Below are 23989 nucleotides of genomic sequence, written 5' to 3'. Positions count from 1 at the left end.
AGATGTCTCTAAGTGAAAGGAAGGTTTGGTGTACATGGTTTGAGTCAAAGTCCTGAGCACAGTGCTTGTTTCCCCCCCCCCCCCCGTCTCTCTTAAATACAGTGTTCAGTTGATCTGCTGTGATATATTTATTCTCCATTTGCAGTAATTCATCTCTTTCCCAATTGCACTGAAGTAGTAGCTCTTAGTTTTCAGCCCAATCAGGGAAAAAAAAAAAAAAAGGAACAAAACTCGAACTGCAGCTCCAACCCTCGCTGCAGGAAACTCAGTCCGGACTGGGCCACTCTTTTTTTGTTTTTTTGTTTTTAGGAAGGTGAAGGTAACGTGACGATAACATAATGTCGAAAGGGCTGGGAGTATGGCTGAAAGTCAAGATTGAAGTCTGTTTTACATGTAAGCCCCTCAAACCCATCCATCAAAAAATTCTGCATCAGGTAGAGAGTTTGCATCAGGGGAAGTTCTGGGTTCACGGCGTGTTTACTATAAGTGCGTGTGTGTTGTGGCCCCTGTTGTGTCACAAGAGCTCTCATACTTTTGCAGAAGAGTTCAGAGACGCAGGTTCAGGGATTTGCTTTTCGTTTTCCATAGTCCGATCTTTTTGGCCTAACACCTTTCCTCTCCCATCACAACAGCTCGTACTGCCGCAGGTGCATCCGCTGGATGATGTCTCGACAGTCGTTAAATACGCGGCGGATGTTCTCCGTGTCAACGGCGCAGGTGAAATGGGGGTAACAGTAGTGCCTTCCATCTCCACTTGCTGTGCTGATCCTCTGTAGAAGAAAGGAAAAGTTACAAAGCTGCTAAACAACTTTTGTGCAGCAGAAAACTCTCCAAATTTTATTAGGGCATAACAACTTACCAGGAACTCATCTCTGATGAAGTACTTTGCCCTTGTAACACGCGGATCTTCTCCAGGTTCTGGCGTCGCTGTAAGAGGAGACCGAGGCCAGTGACTAACTTATCACAACATGCAATTTCACAGGTAGATAATTTAAACACGACAATGCAACAACCATTAAGGAGACACTACATCTCTATAGCAGAATGTGTAAGATGTAAAAAGAAGCTTTCCACCTCACAGAGCAAGTGTGCTTCACTACAAAAATCTTCCAGGTGTATCGAGGATGACCCCTTGTGGTGAATGATATTAAAGGCACCCTTTCAAATTTCTGGATGAGTTGTTGCATCGAATTTTTCACAGATTTTTTTTTAAATGATAAATTTCATTGATGAAAATAAAAATGCGTTTTCACGTCGGTATAAATTTGTTTTACTTAATCTTAACAACCCCCCCCCAAAACAAACAAACAAAACAAAGGGGGGGAAAATGTTCCTGTGTTCCAGTGCTCAAAAGCAGATGCTGTAATAAGGCAGCTCACCATCATCAGGTGTGGTGTAGCGAGCAAATTCTGGGAAGTATTCTTCGATTTTGGACTTCCCTGCCAACACCTTCTCTGCAAGCAGGTCCTGTTTATTTAGGAACAAGATGACAGAAATGGTCCGCAGCCACCTGAGGAGGAAGACAAGAGACTGAAATAAGATCACACTGAAATATAAAATTGTTTCCAAGTGTGAAAAGGCAAAGTTCAGTCAGCCAAAATAAGCCATAACAGGGGTCAGCAGATAACAGTTTCCTTAGGACTTGCTCAAAGCATTCTAGCTTCAAAACCATGTTTGATAAATAACTTGTCTACCCTTGAGAAGCTGAAGTTCTGTGAAGGCTTTCTGATTTCCTATGCTGTCAACTTAATCTCAGGATTCAATACAAAACAAACCACAAGTCCACAGGATGACAGGTTTGGCGTCTTTCCTCACCTGTTGTTCCAGATATTCTTGAAGAGGTTGAGGGCCTCCTGTAAACGGTTGGTCTGATTGTCCTCTCGGATCACCATGTTGTAACTGCTACTGGCCACCACAAAGATGATGGCTGTTACGTCTGAGGATGAGGGAGGAACGGAGATAAATCAGACACCGTGAGAGAAAAGGACACGAGTCAAGGGAAGTGAGAGGAAATAAACATCACTTACCATTAAAGCACTGAATCCATTTCCTGCGCTCGTCCCTTTGACCGCCGACATCAAACATACTGTACAGATATAAATGTAAACATGGAAAATGCTGCCATCATGTGGAGAAAATGTATATGTACAGCTGATTTGTGTTTATATCCTCGGCTGTAGATTATCTTTGTAAGAAACTGTTACCCTCCACCCTTTTTACTTACTGGAAATTAACTTTGTCCACTTGGAATCTCGTCTCAAAGATCCCTGAAGTCAGTACTCTGCACCTCAGCAAATCCTGGTGAACAGGAGTGACAAATGTAACAACAAGGCTTTTATGTGCCAGATTAGAGTGACAAACCTGAAGAAACACTCACAAGATACAATTCCAACATATGGAATATGTGGACAATATACTGAATTTCAAAGTGAAAAATAACAGGATATAACACATTTTAGTTTAGGACCAAAGCAGCAAAAGCTTAATTTTAATATGTGACAGGGACCAAAATGTCAAAGTCCCTTCCTCATGAAATACTACCCAGGGGAAATAGTTGTATAGTGAAATGTAGGATATTATTAACTTTGTAGTGGAAGAAGTTCACCCACCTGATCTGTTGGAGTGTAGTCACTCTGTTTCACAATGTCGATCTTGTCTAGAAAGCTGAAAGACGGGAGAGACAAAGCCAAGAGAACAGTTACCGAGGTAATACTATAGACCACACAGTGGTTTCATATTGGTGAAGACCTGTACAGGCGTGCTCAAGGAGTCAAATGAGAGAAAATAAAATACAAAAGGGGTATAACACCAGGCATGACTGTGCACTTTTTCTCCAGCAACACTTAAGTATCATCTCTCATGTACATCGCCACAGCTGTGGTATTATATGAAATACAAAACCAGTTTCCCCGAGAGGCTGTCCGTGTGGTTTCTTTGAGCCCGACATACTGACTGAGACTTAAAGTCTCCAATAAAACCAACTTTTGAATTTAATTGTATTTTTCCACAGCAGGTGACCTTGAAGGCAGAGGCATCCTCACTGCTCACTCAATATGCAGGGAAAACACTAAAGCTCTTGTCCAGTATGCCAAAATGCGTCAATCAATGTGAAAGCAGGGAGTGAGCGTAGCTACAAGTGATCATGAGAACTCAAAGGGCAGAAGATGATAGATTCAGGTTACACTCAGCTTGAGGAAACTAAGATCTTATGGGGAAGAGAGTGCAGTGCATTCGGTAGTTTTAATATGTATAGTATTTAATGCAGCTTTTTCCTCACTTGCAAGAGAAGGAGGGCTTCCTGCAACATCTGCAATTATTTCACATTTGAGTAAAAAGAGGACCAAAAATTGCTATGTTAAAGATCAGAATAAGCTGCACGCAGCATTCTAACATCTTGCCAATGACAAGGGGTCATCAATATATCATGGAAGACATGGATGAACTAGGAAACAGGAAGAGGAAGTGGACAGTGGGAGAATCTTTGGGATTCTTTGCCCGTCCGAGCAATCACCAGCCCCATCCGGAGAGGGAAGAAAGAAAAAAAGGAAAACAAAGTCTCCAGAAGGAAAGATGAGAGCACACACGAGAATGGAAGAGGTAAAGAAACAGAAGGAGAGAGACAGAATGAAAGCATAGTGGCGTCTGTCTGACATTACAGAGCAGATTTCAAAAATAGCTCCCCAGCGCCCTGGCCTGCAGCACGGTTACCATGGAGACCCAACCACAGGCACTATTAATAGTCTATCAGCACCCAATCTCGTGCAGCTGGAGTAGCTCCAGAAAGAAGACAGACAGACGGATGGAGAAAGGGGAAAAAAGGAGGAGAGAAGGAAAGAAAGCAGGATGAGTTTGTGTTGTGTGCAAGGAGGGAGGAGGAGGGATCACAGACTGGACTGTACCACTTGAGTGAGGAAATCAACTTTTTAAAGATCAAACCGATCTTAAGTTCTCAATGACCGAATGCATTATTCACCAGGATGGATTTATTAGCAAAAAAACACAGTCGAGACTACAGGCTCATAGTCCAGAGCTGAGCAGCGAAGGTATCCTCCTCAAACATCATCCCCCCCCCTCCTCCTTTAAACATCCTCTGATCTGTAGATGACTCAGCCTCCGCCATGTTTGCTCCCAAACCCTGCAAACTGCAGCTGTTACACGACTCCTTCACTATACATTCTTTGTGGTTTTACCTGCTTTTGTTTGGAAAAATATAAACTGGACACAACTCTTACCCATGAAAAATACATTTAGGACCCACTTAATCACTTAACGCATGCACATCCAGATTTTAAGATTTCAACCAGTGAGTCCTGTCTCAGCTCTCTTTTAAAAGTCATCCACCTTTGTTAGGATGACTCCATACTCCTGACAGCTCATGATAACTTTGCATCTGCTACAAATAAAAATAGAGTGCTTCAAGTCTCATCAGTGATTTTTAGAAGTCTGCAGGTATTTAAAGGGTCATACTTTTTGGGAAAGATTAAGTTTTATTTCAGTGTTTACCAGGACATGAAAACCGCATGTTTAGAAACACCACTCGAAGACTAAGCTGTTTTAATAATAGTGATGCACTGGTATCAGTCTTAATTTAGCAAGAGACTCATTTCCCTTTATGCTGAGGAGCTTTGAGAACCGTTGGATTTACTGCCAATCGAGATGATTTCTAGCTTGTTTTTCCTCATTAATGCACTGAATCAGCATCATCAAATCTAATCTTCTCCACAACACAACTGCATGCCAGTATTTTTACATATGACCACACTTGTGATTTACATGTGTAAGGGTGCGTTGTTGCCCGCACATTGGGAAAATGAGAGGAAACAGAAGCAGGGCGTTTCTATCTGCTGGGTTGATTTTAAACTAGAGCTTCATGCAACTTTGTTTATAGATGAGCTACTTTATCTCTTTTCCTCAACTTTGAGTCAGTGTGTGTTGTTGAAAACATGCAGTGTGTGGTGAGGGTATGGAGAAGGATTCAGAAAACAAACAGAATTGAGTCTTTGTTTTTGAATCTTTTTTAAAGCACAGTAAATATTATGTAGGGTGCATAGTGCTTCCCTAACGAGTAGATTTATTGGTAATCTCTCAGGGGGCTAGAACATCCAGACTATCCAGTCTTTAAGTCTGATGTCATTAGCCGTTTCTGGGTCCAAGATACACTTCAGTCTAACGAACATAGCATCACAGAGTTACAAACCGCCTAAATTCTTTCCTCTTTAATAAAATGATCAGTGTGGCTGCTCTATCAGGTGTAACAATTAAGTTTAACATCCAGGAATTCACCATAACAGAACTGATGAAGTTTAACAGAGTTCGTAGTCAGCAGGGAGTTAGCTCACTAGTTTCCATCTAAACACGGGAAACCATGTTCTGACTGAGAGATTTCTGAAAAAATTAAAACGTACAGCTCTGCTATCACTTCCAATAAATGAAGACAGAAAACTAAACAATGATGTTTGTAGGGTTACTAAAGTTGGGCTAGCAGGCATATAATGTTGTGCTATGTCGCTGCTAGCTACACAGCTATGGTTAGCATAATATAAACACATTAGCACACTAAAGTTGGAAGATATACGCTAACTTTTTTCCACTCAAAGTTCATGTGAAGGTTCCCGATGGTTAGGGACAAATGCAATTGCATGGCAGGAAGCTGTAAACGGACTAATCTTTAGTCAGGAAAACAACTGAGATAATCCATTCAAAATATGAGGTTAGTCATTAATATACTGCTCCATGGGGCTTTAGTTACATCATAAGGTTTTAAAAGCTGAGGTTTAAAATGAATAGTGGTAATAAAAATCGACAGAGGTCAACAGTGATCACTGAATTTTGTTTTGGGCGGCCTTGTTCAGATGAAATAGAACAAGATACAAAGCATTAAAACAAACAAAACAAAACACAAAAACAGCCTTAATAAACGCAGAGTAGTTTGGACCTGGAAGCAGGATTCATACATCACTTAACCGGATTGAGGAGGCTCAAGTTAACCAAACGTCCACCATCCATGGCTGCGATCAGACGGTAGGGCTTACATCGCTATCATCTAGTTTTGAGTCCTTAGTTGTCATTTAATCTAAGGGGATAATTTAACCAGATTTGGGGAAATTAAGGTAAGATGCACTTTTCTATAATACAATGTCTCACTGTCATAAGAGTCATGAATTGAAAAAACCCAACTAGTATGCCTTACCTGACATGAAACCGCTTACTAGCGCACACGCTGGGATCAGGATGAGCATGTCTACCCCAGATTTCACCCTACTTATGATGCTTTAGTCATAAGACTGGAAGTATTAGAACAAATATGAAAACATACTTCAGTCTCTACTTCTTTGTCAATAATGCAACTGTTCATCCTGCTTGTAACCGGCTTCCAGCAGGACCTGACACCATCTCAAACTGAAAGGCGCTGCTCTGCTTCTTGGCATCGAAATACTATAATGCCATGCAGCTTCTAGGATGCCCCAAGTACACAACATTTGCCTCAGATTACTAGTAATAAGCTTCTGTAACTCAAAGCAAAAAAAAAAAAAAAAAACAAAAAAAACAATAAAATATGACAACCTCAATGCAAAATCCCATTGTATGCAAACTACACCAACTACAAGATAACCACACAAAATGCCACCACATGCACAGTATCAATAAAAACTAAAAGTTATCCCTCACAGAATACTTACATTTATAAATCATGTCACCATGAAGTTGAACTTATAAGTTACTTACTACTGTGCACAGTCGATTAGCTGGTACTCATTGGATCTCTCATAGCAAGCCCGGACGCCTTCGTCTTGCCACAGTGTCTTTGCATGATCGTAAAACTCCTGAGAACAAGAAGACAGGGGGGAAAAATAAAAAATAAAGGAAAAAAAATATGTAATCATACAGGCAGAACAGGAGAATTGAAGCATCAGCAAAAGTTGAACATTGTTGGTAATCATGTTTATGATGAAATTACAAAAATCAAGTTCTGTGTCACTGCAGTGGAAATGCAAGACAACATGAAAACCACTGCATGATTAAACAGGATTGAGCAACAGCTCGTGCGCTTAAACATGTTTCAAAGTAGGAGATTGTGTGTATTCCCTGTGCATGTTACACTGAACATGACATGAAACAGAGGGGGGAAAAAAAAAAAAAAAAAAAAAAAAAAAAAAAAAAGACTACAGGGCTGTCTGTTGTCCATGATGTGTATGTGAGGGCACCTCCTGCTCAGCGTTTCTGTTGACACCATATGCAGTGTACGTTGTGCCTGGGCGATGTCTGTGTGCACATCTTTAAAAAGGTAAATAAGGGTGCAGATGCCTCACAGTAGACAGACTTTGTGACATGCAGACATTAAATCAATGAAGCATTTAGCTTTTTTGCACTCAACACCTTTGCCGATTTCATTTTAAGTAAAAAGTTGCAAACAGCAACACCACCACCACTGTGTGTCACATGCACTCACTGACCATCAAAAACTGAAAGTGTGCAAGCTTTGTGAAGGTGGAGTTGATGTTTGAACTGTTGCTCAGGCTTACAGTAGATTTTACCAAATGAAGTGGCAACACCATGAGAATCATTGCTATAAAAAGGACCGTTTTATAACTGCAGCATCCAAACCCTTCATCCTTAAAAAATTACGCGATACATACTTAGCGCATAGTTTTTAAAAATGGATCATTCGGTCTGCTGCTCCTGTGAGAGGACTACAGAGCAATGAATTAACTACAATTTTTTGTGAACCTCTCATATCAATGTCACAGAAACATTGCCATTAGTCAGGTGACTCTGCTCCTAGATTTAAAAAGGAACAAGTTTGATTTCCTTAGAGTCTTCCAATCCCTATGAGCACACTGTTGAGCATTTTGACAAAACCCTGCGTCTCCACATTCCTGATCAGGGAGGCTTACCTCGTGTACAACAGTGTGTTCCCCGCGTGTGTGCAGCTATACGCACTGAAGCAACTGAAATTTACTTGTGGCTGTAAGATCACCCAGATCAAGATATTGCTGACAGATCACCCAAAAATAATTTCTTAACACAAACAGCACAACTATTTTTTTTGCCCATTTAGATGCCCACTCTATACACATACAGTATATTCTCCTTCATTACAGCCAAATTCATTATATTGCTCATTTACATTTTTTAATACCAGCATCTGTGCTGTGATATTGACCTTTAATATGAGAGATGCTGCCTTTCTTACTGCAGATTTCTAGGTTGCGATATGAAATATGTGACTGATCAATAACTGCAGTTAGTTGCTAAACTAAGAAAAAAAAATCAAATTGGATAAGCTCATTTAAAAAAAAGAAAAAAGAAAAAAAGTGTGCAAATAAAGAGCAGACCAACTGCAGTGACTCAAAAGGTATTTTGTATGTGCAGAGCCATTTTTAGCTCCTCTATAAACTAAACAAATGCAGGTCAAATATATCTGGTTTCTCCTACACTACAGGAACAAAGGTATTGTTCCTACACTTTACACCTACAGGAGCTGTTCAGCCTTGGAAACCCATGCCATGTAGCTCCTGGTGCACAGTTTGTGTGCTGATGTTAATGCCAGAGGAAGTTTGGCTGTTACTGAGTCAGCGGAGTGTTAGAGCCTCAGGACTCGGCGACCCTGCTCTGCCACTTTGAAGCAGAGTAGTTGTGGTTCCTAAACACTTTGACTTTGCAATAATACTACTTAGGAGTTCATGGTGGAATATCTAGGAGGGAAGAGATTTCATGAACTGATTTGCTGCAACAGTACTATCCCTAATACAGCAAACTCTTTAGACTGGCTCTTTCAGCAGTGTTTATAAAGTCAGACTGCATGGCTAGGTGCTTGAGTTACACATCTGAATTTGAAAATTACAGTGTTTACCAAAATCTACATAGTGTGCTAGAGTGGGCAATAGACAAATGGCTGTCTGTTGCACAAACACTGGAATTTGCTGTGTGCAGTCATATGTAGGAAGTAATCCAGTATTTACTAAGACAGTAAGTCAAGGGCACATTCCTGTAGCTATTAATTTACACTATGGGCTGCAGAGATGAGACATTAACAAATTTGTGATTCAAATTGCAAACAAAATTTGCTCTTCATGTTTTACAAATGAAACGCTCTCATTCCATAAACTCAGTTAAAGTTAAGAAATCTGACTTGGTAACAATTAGTGCAGCCCTCAAGTCATCATGTAATGGAAAAGTAAATGGGCCTGGACTTGTCTTATCCCAATCATCCAGCAGGCAGTCTACAATAATGTACCTGACAAAATAAGGACCTCCAATCATTTTCAATCTGGACTGGATTCAATTCCTCATCTCCATTAAAGTCCTAAACCGGTTTGACCGCGGTAAACGGCTTTAAACTATTAATGTTGGAATTCACCTGTTCACAAACCTGCATGTGTCATGTGTGGGCACGTCATCGTAGCTCTTTACAACTTTACTAGCACTCTGCTTGCTGAATTAACTGTAATACTCCCTCCTTTAAATTAAAAATGAAATCCAACCTAAACATTTATAGTGGCAGGCGCACGAAGGCACTGTTAAAACCAGTTTAAAAGCAACCAACTTCCTGCTAACCGATTCTAGTTTCATCCTGATTTACCATTAGTCTTCATTTCCAGATAAATTAATAATGTCACAGTCCTGACTGGAAGTGATGTGCCCATGACGCTCACCTCTCTTTACACACACACACACACTTTTTTTCACCATCATGTTTTATAACTTGGAAACTATGCCATGCTTGTCATAAACAAGTCATCCAACCAAACAAGTAAAACGACCATAAACAAATAATTGCTTCCCAACAGCTCAGTATGTGTGGAATTCATTGGGCAGTGGGGTGATTTTAGTGGTTGACGAGAGTGGCTCGTAGGTTAAATCCCTCAGATTTGAGTCCTCCGACAGTTGATTTGTCTTAATGAATTGTTGCAGAGTTAGATTTGCTGTCTGCTTACAAACTACAAATCACTCAGGGTAAGAGTGAGCTCAGTGCCACCATGTAAATAAATGGGTGTCTGGTGAGGAGAGTTACTTGACTGAAACACAGCTGCCCCTTTAGCTTCAATATTTCCCACCCCCACTTATCATTTACGAACTTTTTTCACATTACATCTTCTTTATTCCTATGATGTCACACAAACAGGCATACACAGAGATAACCTTCCCAATGCAAAAGCGTTCCCATTGCCAACCACGGCACCACAAACCTTACTTCTACCTCTTTTATTAAGCACTTCTGGTTATGCTGTGGTACACTCAAAACCTCAAGTTTATGATCCCGTATTAAAGTAACACATTTTCAACTTTGAGCAGCCGAGACCAGCTAATGTGAAACAAGTTTCTTGTTTAATAAAACGGTTAATTGATATATCAGTCTACATATTGCCTATTTGTAATTTAGAAGCACTTTTTTTGAATGAATTGTTTTGGTAGCAAAACTTCATTGCAAGCACTGTTCGGAACAAAACTTTCAAACTTTACTTTCAAATTAAAACTATATGGGACTCAGATCATTCAGACTACACTAGTTTATTATAGGCCATGATGCATTACTATATGGACAGAAATAAGAGGCAGTTTAGTTGCCTAATACCCCCCCCAACCATAATTCAATGCCTTACTAGCAAGACAAATCCTCATCTTATTTTTATTTAATTGTATTTTTGTGACTCAGCGTGACATGGACATATTAGCAGCTGATAAAACAAAATAAACAGAAGTAACAAAAGCTTCTTCTTGAAAAGGTCATACAAGACTGAGTGACCTGAAACCTCAAGCCCAACAGGTGGCTGTGGATAAACACTGACTCTCTAATGTCCACACTAACATTTTAGTGTTGAATGCATAACTTACTTCCCATGCATTGCACTAGCCCACAAACAGACTTTTGCAAATGCTGCTGAGCTCCAGCACTGCAGAAACAATGATGCAGACACATCCTGATTGGGCCTTGTAAGTCACCACGTGCCTTCTGATTTATTACAGTATGACACGATAGTTCACCGGAAAACAATGCCATCACCTTGGAAAACTGTTGGTTAATTCAACATGCATGTTGACACAGATTGACGGCATTTACACAGTGCATTTCTGGTCTTACTAACGAAGCAAAGCCACAAAGAAACATCACAGTCAACCAGAACATAATCCAGACCGCAACGTTTTTGAGGTAACAGTGCTAACCACTACACCACCAGTGCATGGCGGCATGCCAAGTGTCAGTTGTCTTAACATACACATTTTCAAGATGGGCAAAGATTCCCAAATACCACTGTTTCACCTTAAACTGCTATAGTCATATAAGTGTAGGTATTGTGCAAACCTCAATCTCTTGGGATAGACAATTAGTTAATGGAAATATCCCACTGAGAATACCAAACCCACACAGACATTACCCGTGGAATCATTAGAAAACACCAGTGTCTATAACGGTCTCTGGATACAGTCTTTACCTGTGTCAAGAGATTATCACCTGTGACACTGGGAGTAATTCCTACCATCATCTACTGAAGCACAAACACAGCTGAAAAGGGCATGGCCCTGCTACAGATCCATTATACAGACCAAAATATAAAAATCCTAAAATGTACCTTACACATCTATCCCAATTTCTGAAGCAATCCAACAACCTCCAAGTATATTAGGTCAACTCTACAATTCTTAGTAAAACATAATTAAATTGGGGCAATGAACTACGAAAACGTCAGCCGTGAGTTCAATTATACATTTGAAAGACTAAAGCTGGAAAATTGCTGTCATTACAAAACAGGTCTGAAGATCAAAGCAAGGCAAACTAGAAAATCTGCTAAATGTCAAAGTGTGGGTTGATATGCATTTGGCGATATATTGCTACTCACAGATGGAAAATCAAAGTCCTTCTGATTGACAAAGTTGAGGATGTATTCAATCCGGCACTGGTTTTCTGGACATGCCAACTGGACAGGTGGGGTTAGGGTACTCATAGCTGTTACTATGGTCTATAGAAAAGACAAACCCAAAGAAAAACGTTAAGACAACATGACAGGTTACGTCCGCATTTGTCTGAGCTGCTACTAAACCACCAACAGCACACTTACCTCGATAGCCTCTTTAATATTATTCTTAATGTCCTGAATTTTCTGCTTCTTCTCTCTGAAACAGACAAAAGGTTCAATGAGAAGCGGTAAATTACTGAGATACTGCAAATGTCTTCAGAACAGGGAAAAAAAAAAAAAAAAAAAAAAAAGAAAAAAAGTGCATGCATACAAAAACTGTTTGAGATGAACTTGTCTGCAGGTGATTTGTTATATACAGAAAAGGTTAATATCCTAAAGATTTTGGATATTAATGTTTAGCATTTAACCTGCAATAGATTGAGACCACAAATTAACCATAAAACAGCAATAATCTGAAACTGTGTTCAAAGGGAGCAAAATACAGTAAATAAAAAGAAATAATTTAGCATTAAAAAAAATAATTTAAGGCTTATGGTGACAGAATGGTTCAAAAACCAAATGTAATCAGTGACATTTTGTCAAACAATGTAAAAATCTGGACAAAACTGCATGATACAAAAGCAACTTCACAGCCACTGAAAGAAAACAGCCATTCCCACAGCTTGCACTGCAACTCTGCCTCTCTTCAACCACTATATTTATTTACATCAAAAACATGTTTAGTTTTGCTATAAAGTATCGTTTTAATGACGCTTAGAAAAAAAAAAAAAGTCTTAGAGGTCCCTCTTACCCTGACAGGGTGTATTACAGTCCACTGCATTAGGTTTGTTTTTGGTCTGTATGGGTAAACAGACCTTCATTGACACGCATGCTAGCGAAATTATGTCTGTCTGCTGTAAATGATAGCTGTGTGTTTGAGACATTTGGACTCTGACAAAAAATGTTTCTAATAAAAGGCAACCAGAGAGCCAGTAAGTCTATCTTTCACCTTGAGCCTGCCAGGACAACAGTGCATTGTGTTTACAATAGTTCCATGCCAGTGACAAGGGTGAAACGGTCCCCTTTGTTCGGCCATGGATTTTACTTGTATGCAAGAGATGCAGCTGCACTAAGCCAAACAAGCAAAAATGTAGAAGATATATATAAAATCAATGCAATTTACAAACTCATCTACACTTAACAGCCACAAATGTATACAGCCAAAGCCATGACACCACAAGCTAACTTCTCACTAGCTTTAGTAACTTGGCATTTCTGGCACTCAGTCTTTGTGGTGAAAAAACATTTTATAAACCACGTGTGAGGTAACTGGAAAGAGAAAAAAAAAAAAAAAAAAAAAAAAAAATGGGGGTAAGAGGAATGTCGTCAGGTTACGAGGGGAACTGAGAAGGCACCATTTACATTTTTAAACTACAGTCAATGAAGCCTGTCACATGGTTGTGTGATCTCTCCAGAGAGACTACCCTCTGTTTGGTTAGAGGGAGAGAGATGGACTTAAAGATGCAACATATGTGCTACAGTGATTGTGTCCAAAAAACATGTGTTCAACAAAAAAAAGGAAAAGCATTAAGGTGGATGATAGCCCTTTTAAAGAGGGTTTGAAATCAATATCACAATAACATTCTGTACTCTAGTGTGTTGCATAATATGGATTAATTAATAATCAACTGGCCATCTATACCAGGGGTGTCAAACATAAGGGGCGGTGGCCTGAACAGGCCCAGCTAAGTCCCCCCCGCCAAAAAAACCCAACAACAACCAAAAAAAAAAAAAAAAAAACAAAAAAAAAAAAAAAAAACCTCCACAAACAAACAAACGACTTGTATGAAACTGAAATTCAGTAAGTTGCGAGAAGCAATATTAAGTTAACACGAAGACTGTATAGAAGTCTCATTTAAGCCCATTTTTAAGCTTGCTGTGTTGGTTTCATGGCCCGTCATCTGCCCCTCCCCCCCTATAAAAATGTCCCATATACCCCAGTCCTCATTTTTTGCCTACTTTCCAGTTCCAAATGCCTTGCCCAAGGGCAGCTAAGTCACGTTTGTTCAAAGAATATGGAGAGATGAGTCATCCATTCATTCATTTCCCAAATCACGTCGGCAATTGGAACTGCCAGTCTTCCGGTCACGAGACAATTACTCTGACATTACCATGATGCCACAACACTCAATCCATTCAGCCCCCCAATTTTTTATCACAGGCCTTATTGAACCCTTTAAGGCCCAAATCAGTATATTTATGTCCTGCCTGAGGATGCAGGCAAATTAAAGCACATTATTATTCTTGTCATGTGAAGCCCCACATGCAACTGTTCTGGAACACCGTTTTGGTTTAAAGAGATCTTCATTGATGAAGGTGATTAATTCCAAAGGTGATGTCTGATCAGACATACACGGACAATAAACTTAACATGAAAAGCCTCCAGTTTACTGCATCTGAGGACAGGAATGAGCCATACAGGTCTCAATAAACAAGAGTCACATTTATGACTCCAATGGCACTCTACGGGTTTGTTTCTTAATGAAGACAGCCATCCCACCCATGCAAGCAGAGACAGACACATTGACACACACTGTTCTGTTGTGGAGTCACACACTGGGTCATATGCTCAAGTTTGCCTTAAGTGCTGAAAATCTAGTCTAACCTTGCAAAGATACTTCCATCCTATCAATACATGACCACCACCAGACCAATACACACCCAGACACATACAAACCTCTCATTTTACTACTGAAACTGGTTAAGCAAAAGTTAAAGATGTGCTCCCAAAACCACTGAGGAGGGGGGAAGAAATGCAACACAAGTGTAATCTTTAGTGTTTCCCCACACAGAGGCTTTAATTTGTTAGACCACTCAGCCAGATTAACCCTCAACCAAGTATGCTTGGTGATTCAGTTTAGCATCCCTCCTCCACTCCAATCCATCAGAGGGAACAACTATCAGTTATATTGTTGGTCACCTTTGGAGTGACCTTAGGAGACCCTGACAGAAACTTGTGCAAGTACTACAAAAGTTCAGCTGCTAGCTAGCTAGCTCCAACTCTCATGTCATGTTCTCCTATCGGAAAGCTGACCAGGACACTGGACTAGTGGTCTTTCATATCATTCAGCCTTCTCTCTATTTTGTCTGGTGTTCAGATGGACTTCTGCCCTGGAGATCTCTTGCAAGAGTGCCACTATCCTGATCTTAAAACTTGGAACATTGCTAACTACTCTTCAACATGGTGGAGCTAGCCGTTGACGCACTGGAGAACAGCAAATTATTGGAATCATTTGTCACAAAGCTGGCTTAACTTTACTTGTAGGTGAGCAGTTTTTAGGGTATTGACTGTCAGTTCTTTAAGGCGGCTTGGGAGCACCTTACCCTTGCATGCACCAACATGCATGTGTCCACTTATGAAGATCTCTAAACTAAAACTAGGCCCAGTCATTGCAGTCAATTCAGCTTTGACCAGAGCTGGTCAACAATGAGTGAGCTAAGTGGCATCATTGTTTTTACAGAGGATTAGCTCACTAAATAGTCACTTTTAGCCAAATCAATAAATGCCCATAATTTCTGCTAATACTAGCATATCAGTAAATAAATTACTTCAATGCTCCAGGGCTATATAGCAGAAGATGAAACTACCTTTAGGATTCTATTGAATCAATATAAGTTAGGTCTACTAAATGTTGACAAAGTATCCCACTATATAGTCAGTTCTCTTCACAGTCAGAAGCCTACAGGCTGGTCAGCGACCCCTTGGAAACCTCCAGTTGCTAGCGAAAAGCGTAAATTTGACAATTGGTTGGCAAGTGGTTGCTGGCTGTTGCTAGGCCAAAGTAGTTGCAAAGAGGTATACTTTGGTTCATTAAAACACAGTTGCAATTGCTTTGATTGCTCATGTATTTATGGGGTCACCAGTAGTTCACATAGCAGATGCCAAATTGTCTGCAAACAGCTTGTAAAGCAGAAGCATAAGATTGCACAAAAATGAATTCGTGTCAACATGAAGTGACACTGATCAGAAAGTGTTAACCATGCAGCCTAGATTTTTTTTTTTTAATGTAATAGGACTTGCAGATATGATTAACGAGACTAGACCAGCTCTTTTATCAAGATACCTTTAAGTGCTGAAGTAACATGTCACAAGTCTAGCCATCAGCTCAAGTATCAAACTACACCCCAGAATCAGAAATGACTTTACAGCTTCAGTCAGATGCCCACATCAATTTCTTTAGAAACTTATGACCACTGACAGAAACTCTTACAGGGGTCTCCGTGGTGCTGAGAGGAGGAGATGTAGATTCAGCCTGGGATAAAAGTTTTCAAACCCGTAAGCCAACACGAGCCTCAGTCTTAAAAGAGCACTCAGCAGGATGCTGCTCATTCTCAGCCTCACTCTAGTACTCACTCTGCATTGAAGCCGTTGACATGTAGGATCCTCATCTGTTTCACTATGGTGCTCTTTCCCGACTCTCCAGCTCCTGAGAGAGAAAAAGTGAAAATGGATTATGTATCTTACTGATACACTCACATGCACTTTATCTGAAATACCAGTTTACAGTGCAAGTAAAGTACCACTTCCTGTATGTGGACACAAGCACTGTAGCTCACTACAAGGTTATAAAGGTTCCAAACTGTTATGGGTTTGACTGAATAAGCTCTAAAGAAAAAAAACAAAAATCATGCACAACTTTTTTTGGAAGAAGATTAGAGTATAGGCGGATTAATCTATGACATTGACTGATCGATCATAAGAGTTTGAGTAAATCGCTAAACTTACACTTTGATTAAGAAAAACAAACTATCAGTACAAAGCTGGTGCTAAAGTTTTAAATATAACAAATACAGAGAAATGGGCAGCAACTTTTCTACCATGATGTTACATTTTTGCTTTTGTTACAGAGGCTCATTCTCTTTGTTTTGATGACCACAATTAGCGTACAGTTGCCTGCAAACTGACAATTAGTGCAGCGCCCGCTGTTACAGGCATGTTCGCACCGGTGACATTACTATGAGGTCACAGAGGTGTGAGAACAAGTGCAAATAAGGCCACCAATAAAGCACAACACTATTAATATTATCCAAGGGGCCAGAGAACGAGAAGACCTTGAGATTCGTTTTTAAACTACTTCAAATAATGGTTTAATTTTGTTGCGTCTGCCCCTACAATCTCTTATCTTTAAGCAACTACGACAACAACAAAAAACACCCAAAACAATTTGAAAGCTGATTACATATTTGTGTGTCCTGGGAGAAAACATGTTGAGGTGTGCACACAAGAGCAATATTCTGATCATTCAGCATTCAATATCACCCGGGATGGGAGACTTCATTCTGCAGCATCACAATGACTCCCCCCTGCCCCCCTAAAAAAAAAGCCAGCACCAAGAACCATCTGACAGGAACAAGGAGTCCATCAACAGATGTTGTAACCCCCACAGATCCCTGATCTCAACCCCATGCTCTCAGTTAGACTAAGACTAGCTAAAAGTATAACGTGTCACAATTCTCCTAAGATACTGCATGAAAAATTTTGAATTGTCAAAAAATAAATAGATAAATTAAATCCAATTAGGGATTTGTGTTTGTTTTTAGATGTCCACAATACCCTTGTCCTCACTTTATCTGAGCCTGAACCTTGCTGTGTAATATTGTATATGGTCTGTGTGTTATTTATTTCCGTTTCTTATTTCTATTTCAACAGACTGAAATTGATAGCATGCAGCACTACGAGGCTGTTAGCGGTAAGCTGCAGGTTGCCAGATGAATTGCTTGGAACTGCTGTAAGAATGAAACTCACAGTTTTTGCCCTGTAATGTCAAACCTACAGCATGCAAGGCTACATGAGGAATGAGCAAATTATGTTACAAGATGCAATGTACACCAAGATGTATGCTTTTCCTGTTTTCAGGCCTATTTATATAAATTTAAAAAAAATAATAAAAATAAAATAAAAGGCCTGAAACAGCCGTCTTCTTTGTCATGTTAGTTATTTCTGGTGTTCACTTACATTTTTAAGGTAAAATTTAATTTACCCTGAATTAAATAAAGATATAAATATGTATGTGAAGTAAAAACTAGTGTACTTAAGGTAAAGCTTAAACATAGACTTAATTAAGCACAAAGCCACAAGTACTTCAATTTGTTTGATTATTTAATATCAAGAATAAGATTAACTATTTATTAGGTGATTTTTTACTATTGCTTGACATGATATGAGCGACTGTTAAAGTAAATGTATAAATACATAATTACATGTAAAACTTATTTCGGCATTCTACAGTATTACAGCAATACTGAATATTTCACTTAAAGTTAAAGACGTAATTAGTGGCATGTTTGTACAGATGTCGTTTATCTTAGGGCTCTTTTCTCCCTTTCGGTCCTGCTTTGGACAAATGAAAAAAGAAAAGAAAAAACTAAATACCTTTCCAAAGTAAAAAGACAAAGGCTAAAGTAAAAACTTAGTCAGCTTTACATTAGCATCATCTGACAGTTTGCGCCAGTTTAGGCAGCGATTCCCAGCACTGAGGTGCAACTGTTAGTCAGGCACATCAGAGAAGCCACACAAATCTGGGACTTGTGCATTTTGATAGTTCAGCTTGCTACAATGCATGTCATGAACTCGTAACATCATGAACTCCATGATAACCTTATGTCACAGTGCTCCCCTCTTTCTGTGCCCATTACCCATCTTTTACCAGACTACATTGTTAAGCAATAAAATAAGGACATTAAATACTAAAGTAAACTTTAGTTTGGAGAATGTTAACCACACAAATGATTTTAAAAAGTAGGTCATATCTCCAAATGAGTATTATCCAAAATTAAAATACCGACTGACTTTAACACCTTAACAATGGCCTCCAATATGGAACTTGTCAGAAAGGAAAGGATTGTTGGACGTGATAATATAATCTACCAGGTTCCTCAATAGGACTTCTGAATAACTGAAAACTAAAATAATAATAATAATAATAATAATAATAATAATAATAATAATAATATTATTAATAATAATAATATTATTATTAATAATTAAAAACTCATTTGGCATGTCCACTATCAGCATAGCTGCTAGTAGACCCTTTAACATTACTGGCAGATTTACTGTGGCAGTTCTATCAAATTAAAATCAGAGAAGATACACCAGAATGTCAGACATCAACCAGCCAGACACAGAATGATACAACAATACTTTGGTCCCTTATGTGGCAGGATTGTTGAAGAAAATCAAGATTTTTCTCCAAACATAACATCCCAGTGCACTTCAGGCTGAGCAACACCCTCAGACAAAAACTGGTTCATCCCAAGGACAACACACACAAACACAAGCTAAACAGCATAGTGTATGCAGTGCAGTCAGAAGTACCTGGACCTTTAAACAGGACAAACCAAACAACCACTTTACAAATGTATAACACAACATAGGAGAGCCACCTCAGGACTCAGCTGTACACTTGTACCTTAAGGAGAAGGACACCTGTGTTCACATTTTCATCCAAGACAGATGGTTTGAAAGGGGAGTGAAAGAGGCCATCTAGGTCCACTTTGACGTGTTCATTGTTGAACACCAGCTACAACGCAGTCTCAACAGTCCTTCCCAGGCATTTCAACCCCCACTCACTTTCCCTCAGGTGACCTCAATAGCTCACATGATGGTAGGGTGGGAGATATGATATAAGAAATTTCATACCATGGCCCCAGTGACAGAATGACCCATGCCCTTTTTTTACACTACTGATCATGCGAGACGCCACATGATCAATGTTGGGTCAAGGACCACCTCCAAAGAGACAACCCAAGACAACCATGATCTGGATGACAGAGAACCTGCAGAAACATTCAATCTGCCATTAGGCCCTTCACAGCCACAGAGAAGTCATCAGCACTGACAAACTCCTGCACCATTGCTTAAACTAAAACATCAGATTAGCTCCTAATATAGTGGTACGCTAACATAGCATTTAAAAAAAAAAAAAAAAACAACCAAGAATTAATGGTGGGCAACAAAATGTGGTGGGTTCCGCATAAGGAAGCATGACTGTTCATCTGGTGTAGTATCATGATGGACAAGAGCTGAACTGCATCTTGGATCTTGGGCACCCTGCAGTGTTCTGCTTAATTTTTTTTTTTTTGTTTATTTGTTGTTGTTTTTTTTTGGGGGGGGCGGCTATTCCATAATGGCTACTTTTGTGGGGTTGACCAGTACAAGCACAGCAATCCAGCAGTCTTTTTGTCCCCCCGTCCCCCCCTCCCCTCACCTACTGCTCAACTTTGCACAGACAGACAGAAAAGCTGAAAAGGAATGCTGTAATACTGTAGCTGGATCTGCAATTTGAAACAAAATATCCACCAGCATACACACAGTCATGAAAAGGCACCATTTTATCATGACAGTTCCCATCATAATAGACAAAAGTACCATGTGGTCTGAACCTGGCATAAGAAGGTCACGCAATTCACAACTTATCACTCACAGCACTTATCTGTGGAGCTTATGTAGGTTTAAGTTTTATTTTTTTTTTTTAAATAAACAACCCACCAACAAAAACCTTATATTTATGCACTAAGACTAATGCAGCTTCATGGTGATGCGAACCGTCCCTGAAGGAATTCCCTTTGCTAAAGATGCTATAGTCTGTAGAGATGGTACTGCTACTCTTCACCCATTGTGTCATATTTAACAGGTCTCGTTAACATGGACCTATTAAGGCTTTAATTAGACTGGATGGTTAATCAAAAGCATACTGAGCAAAACACATCAATGATCTGCAAATTTAAACTTTGTGGGCATGCATGCTCAAAATTTTGCTCTGCCAATAGATTGTCAACATTTGTGTTTTAGCTAGGCTAGGCTACAACACAAACTGACACCACGAATGCTGAAGAATCTGTTAGGTTTTGTGTCCAGCTTGAACTCTTAGACTCTTGGTCAATTTACTGCCTGTCAAGCTGCAGAGATCATCTTATTACCAACAAAGCTAACAAGGTCTAGTAGCAGGTGTGAACTGAGTGTCCCTTTTTTATGCTTACTTACCTTTGCTCACCCTTAAAAAAAAAAAAAAAAGAAAAAAAAAAGGAAACTATTTTTTTTTTTAACAACGGTCGCATTTAAATCAAGCTGATATTTTAGATCTGAAAGAGAGCTAAAAATTACAGAAGGTATACTTGTTTTGTCTTTCATGTGAGTCTTGTCCTTCTCCTTTCCAAAAGTCATCACAACTTCCTCCCTAATGCAAGTAGTGACATGTCATACAATATCCACCCTCAATAGTGATATGTTCAAAACAAATTGATCCCCTCCCCCAAGGGTCCGCTGCAAATTCTTAGAAGTCAAAACCCTGTGAATGGATATACGAGGAGGGTACAGATGAGAGCTCTGCAGGAAAACAAAAAACACTCTTATATAATGAAAGAGACCCAGCCCAACTAAATTTCACTCACACAACCACATGTTGAGTCTTACATATATTCATTTCTTCATTAACCAAGTTTTGGTGTGCTTTTCTTTGAGTCACATTATCTTATGTTTGGGCTACACACCCACAAACTGGCATGTGATGTAAAGCTTCTGTTAGTTTGGCAAATTTGAGGCCTGCATGCATGATAGCGCTAACATGAGCACTGTTCAGCATGCTGCAAAGTCCCAGTTTAATACAACTGAAAAAGAAAAGGTGTTAAAGAACAAACATACATAACTTAACAATCAATTAGGACAGGCTGGTTCTGATTGATGTTGGCGCTCGTTAATCCTTTAACCACTGCCAGCAGTTTACCCCACCTTACAGGTTTGCCTCACTGCATACTCTAAAACCAGCCAATGGGTTGTGCTACAGCAGGTTTGGGGAGTTAGCATTGCAGAATGACAGTCTGACAGCAACATGCCGAAAACCCGGCACAGTATTGCCTTTTTGGCCTTATGCAAGAGCAAAGTCACACTGTTGACAATGTTTCCCAAAACAACATCCCAGAAAGTTATGCAGGGAGGAAGCAGGGTCTCAACTGTCCAAACTGAGAGGCCTTGTCTGTAAAGCAGCAAGCACAGAAGATATCTAAAAATGTGTCAAACTCACCTAGAAGTAGTAGTCTGTGTGTTGCTCTGTAGATCTGTTTGTCCTTTTGGAGCTGCTTCTCTATCTTTTTGTTTGCTTCTCTTTGAGCCTTCTCCTCATTTCTCTGGTCTTCGGTCTTACTGTTGCCCAAACAACCCATCTTCCCGCAAGAAAAAAGAAAAAAGGGGGTCCGGGGAGGAGGAAGAGGTGGTGGTAGAAGAAGCAGAGGAGGAGGAGGTGGTGGTGGAGGGGAAGGGAAGGTGGGGGGGTAATGTAGAAAGAAAAATAAATCAGATAAACTAGATGCCTCGTTTGACCCGCGGATTTGGCAGCAACGTTACCCACATTTACACCGTTTAAGGTCCGTGGCGCCCCTCTGTAGAGATTTAAGAGTCCGTAACGCGTATTTTGCTGTCAGAGAAAGGGCAGGATACTGTTGCTGACGACACGGAGGCCGCCTTCTCAGTTTGCTGAATCCGGCTCGGGCTTTTCCCTTTTATATGCAGCAGTTTGTGTTTCGTTTTTCCAAACTCTTCCCCCCCTTCAGCCGTGTAAGATAAAGACTTGTAATCCACAATGTCCGCTATAAGACACAAAAACGGCGGTTCACCTCAAACGGAGGCAGAAAAAACAGCCTAATTTGCATCTCCAAAAGCCCGGGTCTTGCGTCTCACAGCTGCCCGTGACAAGGAGCCGAACTCGGCGTGTCCGCAAAGCTCGCCAGTGCTGTAGCGCCGCTCGTTTCCACGTCGCTTTTCATGACAAACATTTCCATGGGTTTATACTTAGACTCTATATCTATTTTTCTGTCTCCCCGACGGCTGTCTTCATCGGGGACCCAGCAGGACAGCTGTAAGGAAAATAATATTTACACCCAAACGAGCTACATGTGTGGCATTCTCGCTTCTTCCGTCGTCATCCGGCTCTTTTTCATTCTCTGCATCAAATCAGCCCCAAACTCACTGCGGTTGTCTTTTCGTCTTGATCCCTCGCCACCTCCAAATCCGAAACGATCTAGTATCCCCCCTCCGATTTGTCCTCCTTATATGTGATGGCTGTTCCTTGCTGTTTTCTCCTCCAAAGGGCCTTCTCTCTCTCTGCCCCTCGCTTTTGTTGCTGAAATGTGTTATCAGCCCCTCACATCACCACCAAGCCTCCAAAACTGCGCACCGATAGACTTTTTTTTTTCTTAATTTCTGGCTCGACTCCGGTGAATCCCTTCAAGAGAGAGAGGGGGGGAAATCATTACAAAAATAGGAGGGGGACAAAATAACAGAAAAAGAAAACGTGACCAAAGACGTGAAAATCCCTCGAAATGTATCCACGTTTCTTGCAGGTGAAAAAGCAACCCCCGCTGTCAGGCTCGGCTTTTATAACCTACACACGGCCTATACATGTGCACACGCACACACGCTGTCATACGAACATACATTTATATACACATATGTAGATTCCTCCTGAATCCTAGGTGGGTAAACAGGCTACAGACTTGACACTACATGTGCATTTACATTCACAAAAAGTAGGACGCGGGGCTGTTGTAGCAGCACATTCCCACCGTGAAGGCCGCTCCCCTCCTGGTCGCTGGTCGAGGAAGGTGAAAGACGGGAATACCCGATTCTTGGAGGTTATTATTTTCTCCCGTTCTCTCTTGCTTTCTCTCTCCGAGAATAGTAGCCTACATTGAACAGATAGACAGCGCTTTTAGAGAGACGGGGTGGGGCCACACAACGCTCATTGAACCCTGGGAAGGAAGGACCGAGAGAGGAGGAGGAGGAGGAGAGGCCGCTTCGCCTGGTCACGTGACCCGGGTGCGGAGCTACGTCAGCAGCGTGGCTGTGCGGAGGGGAAAAAAAGGCGCCCTCTTCAAGGAAAAAAGACCTGAGGTGGTTTGTATGCAGGAATAGCAGCACAAGACCCCTCTGAGCAGGGCTCTTCAAATCTTAGAAGACCACTAGATATGTTCTGTTACAGACATTTATTCAGGGAAAAGTACAATCACATCAGCAGCGGATTATACTGAGTTATATT

The 23989-nt window shown here is 40.4% G+C and overlaps 1 protein-coding gene across 4 annotated transcripts; it reads right to left on the bottom strand.

Annotated features, from left to right (window-relative positions):
• Positions 1-71: 71 nt before the first annotated feature.
• gnas (GNAS complex locus) lies at positions 72-23720 on the bottom strand. Of its 4 annotated transcripts, XM_039604781.1 has the most exons (15): positions 23517-23720; positions 22922-23176; positions 22304-22808; positions 21980-22118; positions 16312-16384; positions 12060-12114; positions 11841-11960; positions 6727-6824; positions 2610-2664; positions 2225-2298; positions 2028-2086; positions 1816-1936; positions 1380-1510; positions 860-927; positions 72-770 (listed from the first exon to the last, which is right to left on the bottom strand). In XM_039604781.1, the coding sequence occupies exons 4-15, from the start codon at positions 22116-22118 to the stop codon at positions 624-626; spliced, it is 1140 nt and encodes a 379-aa protein (XP_039460715.1). In that variant the 5' UTR covers positions 22304-22808; positions 22922-23176; positions 23517-23720; the 3' UTR covers positions 72-623. The 4 variants fall into 4 exon arrangements, with proteins under 4 accessions (XP_039460715.1, XP_039460714.1, XP_031594027.1 ...); XM_039604780.1 differs by having other exon boundaries at positions 22304-23176; positions 23470-23720; XM_031738167.2 differs by having other exon boundaries at positions 22304-23176.
• Positions 23721-23989: the final 269 nt, after the last annotated feature.

This window comes from Oreochromis aureus, linkage group 20 (assembly GCF_013358895.1).
Source record: "Oreochromis aureus strain Israel breed Guangdong linkage group 20, ZZ_aureus, whole genome shotgun sequence".
NCBI lineage: Eukaryota > Metazoa > Chordata > Actinopteri > Cichliformes > Cichlidae > Oreochromis > Oreochromis aureus.
Note: the sequence above shows the minus strand (reverse complement) of the source record. Positions and strands in the feature narration are given on the sequence as shown.

Bases quoted from the DNA above. Each gene is read 5' to 3' on its own strand.
- gnas (XM_039604780.1), bottom strand. From the start codon at position 22,118: ATGGGTTGTTTGGGCAACAGTAAGACCGAAGACCAGAGAAATGAGGAG. The intron at 12,115-16,311 runs GTGAGTACTAGA...TGTCTGTTTCAG, and splicing joins GTCAACGGCTTCAATGCAGA to AGAGAAGAAGCAGAAAATTC. The intron at 2,665-6,726 runs GTAAGTAACTTA...CCCGTCTTTCAG, and splicing joins CTAATCGACTGTGCACAGTA to CTTTCTAGACAAGATCGACA.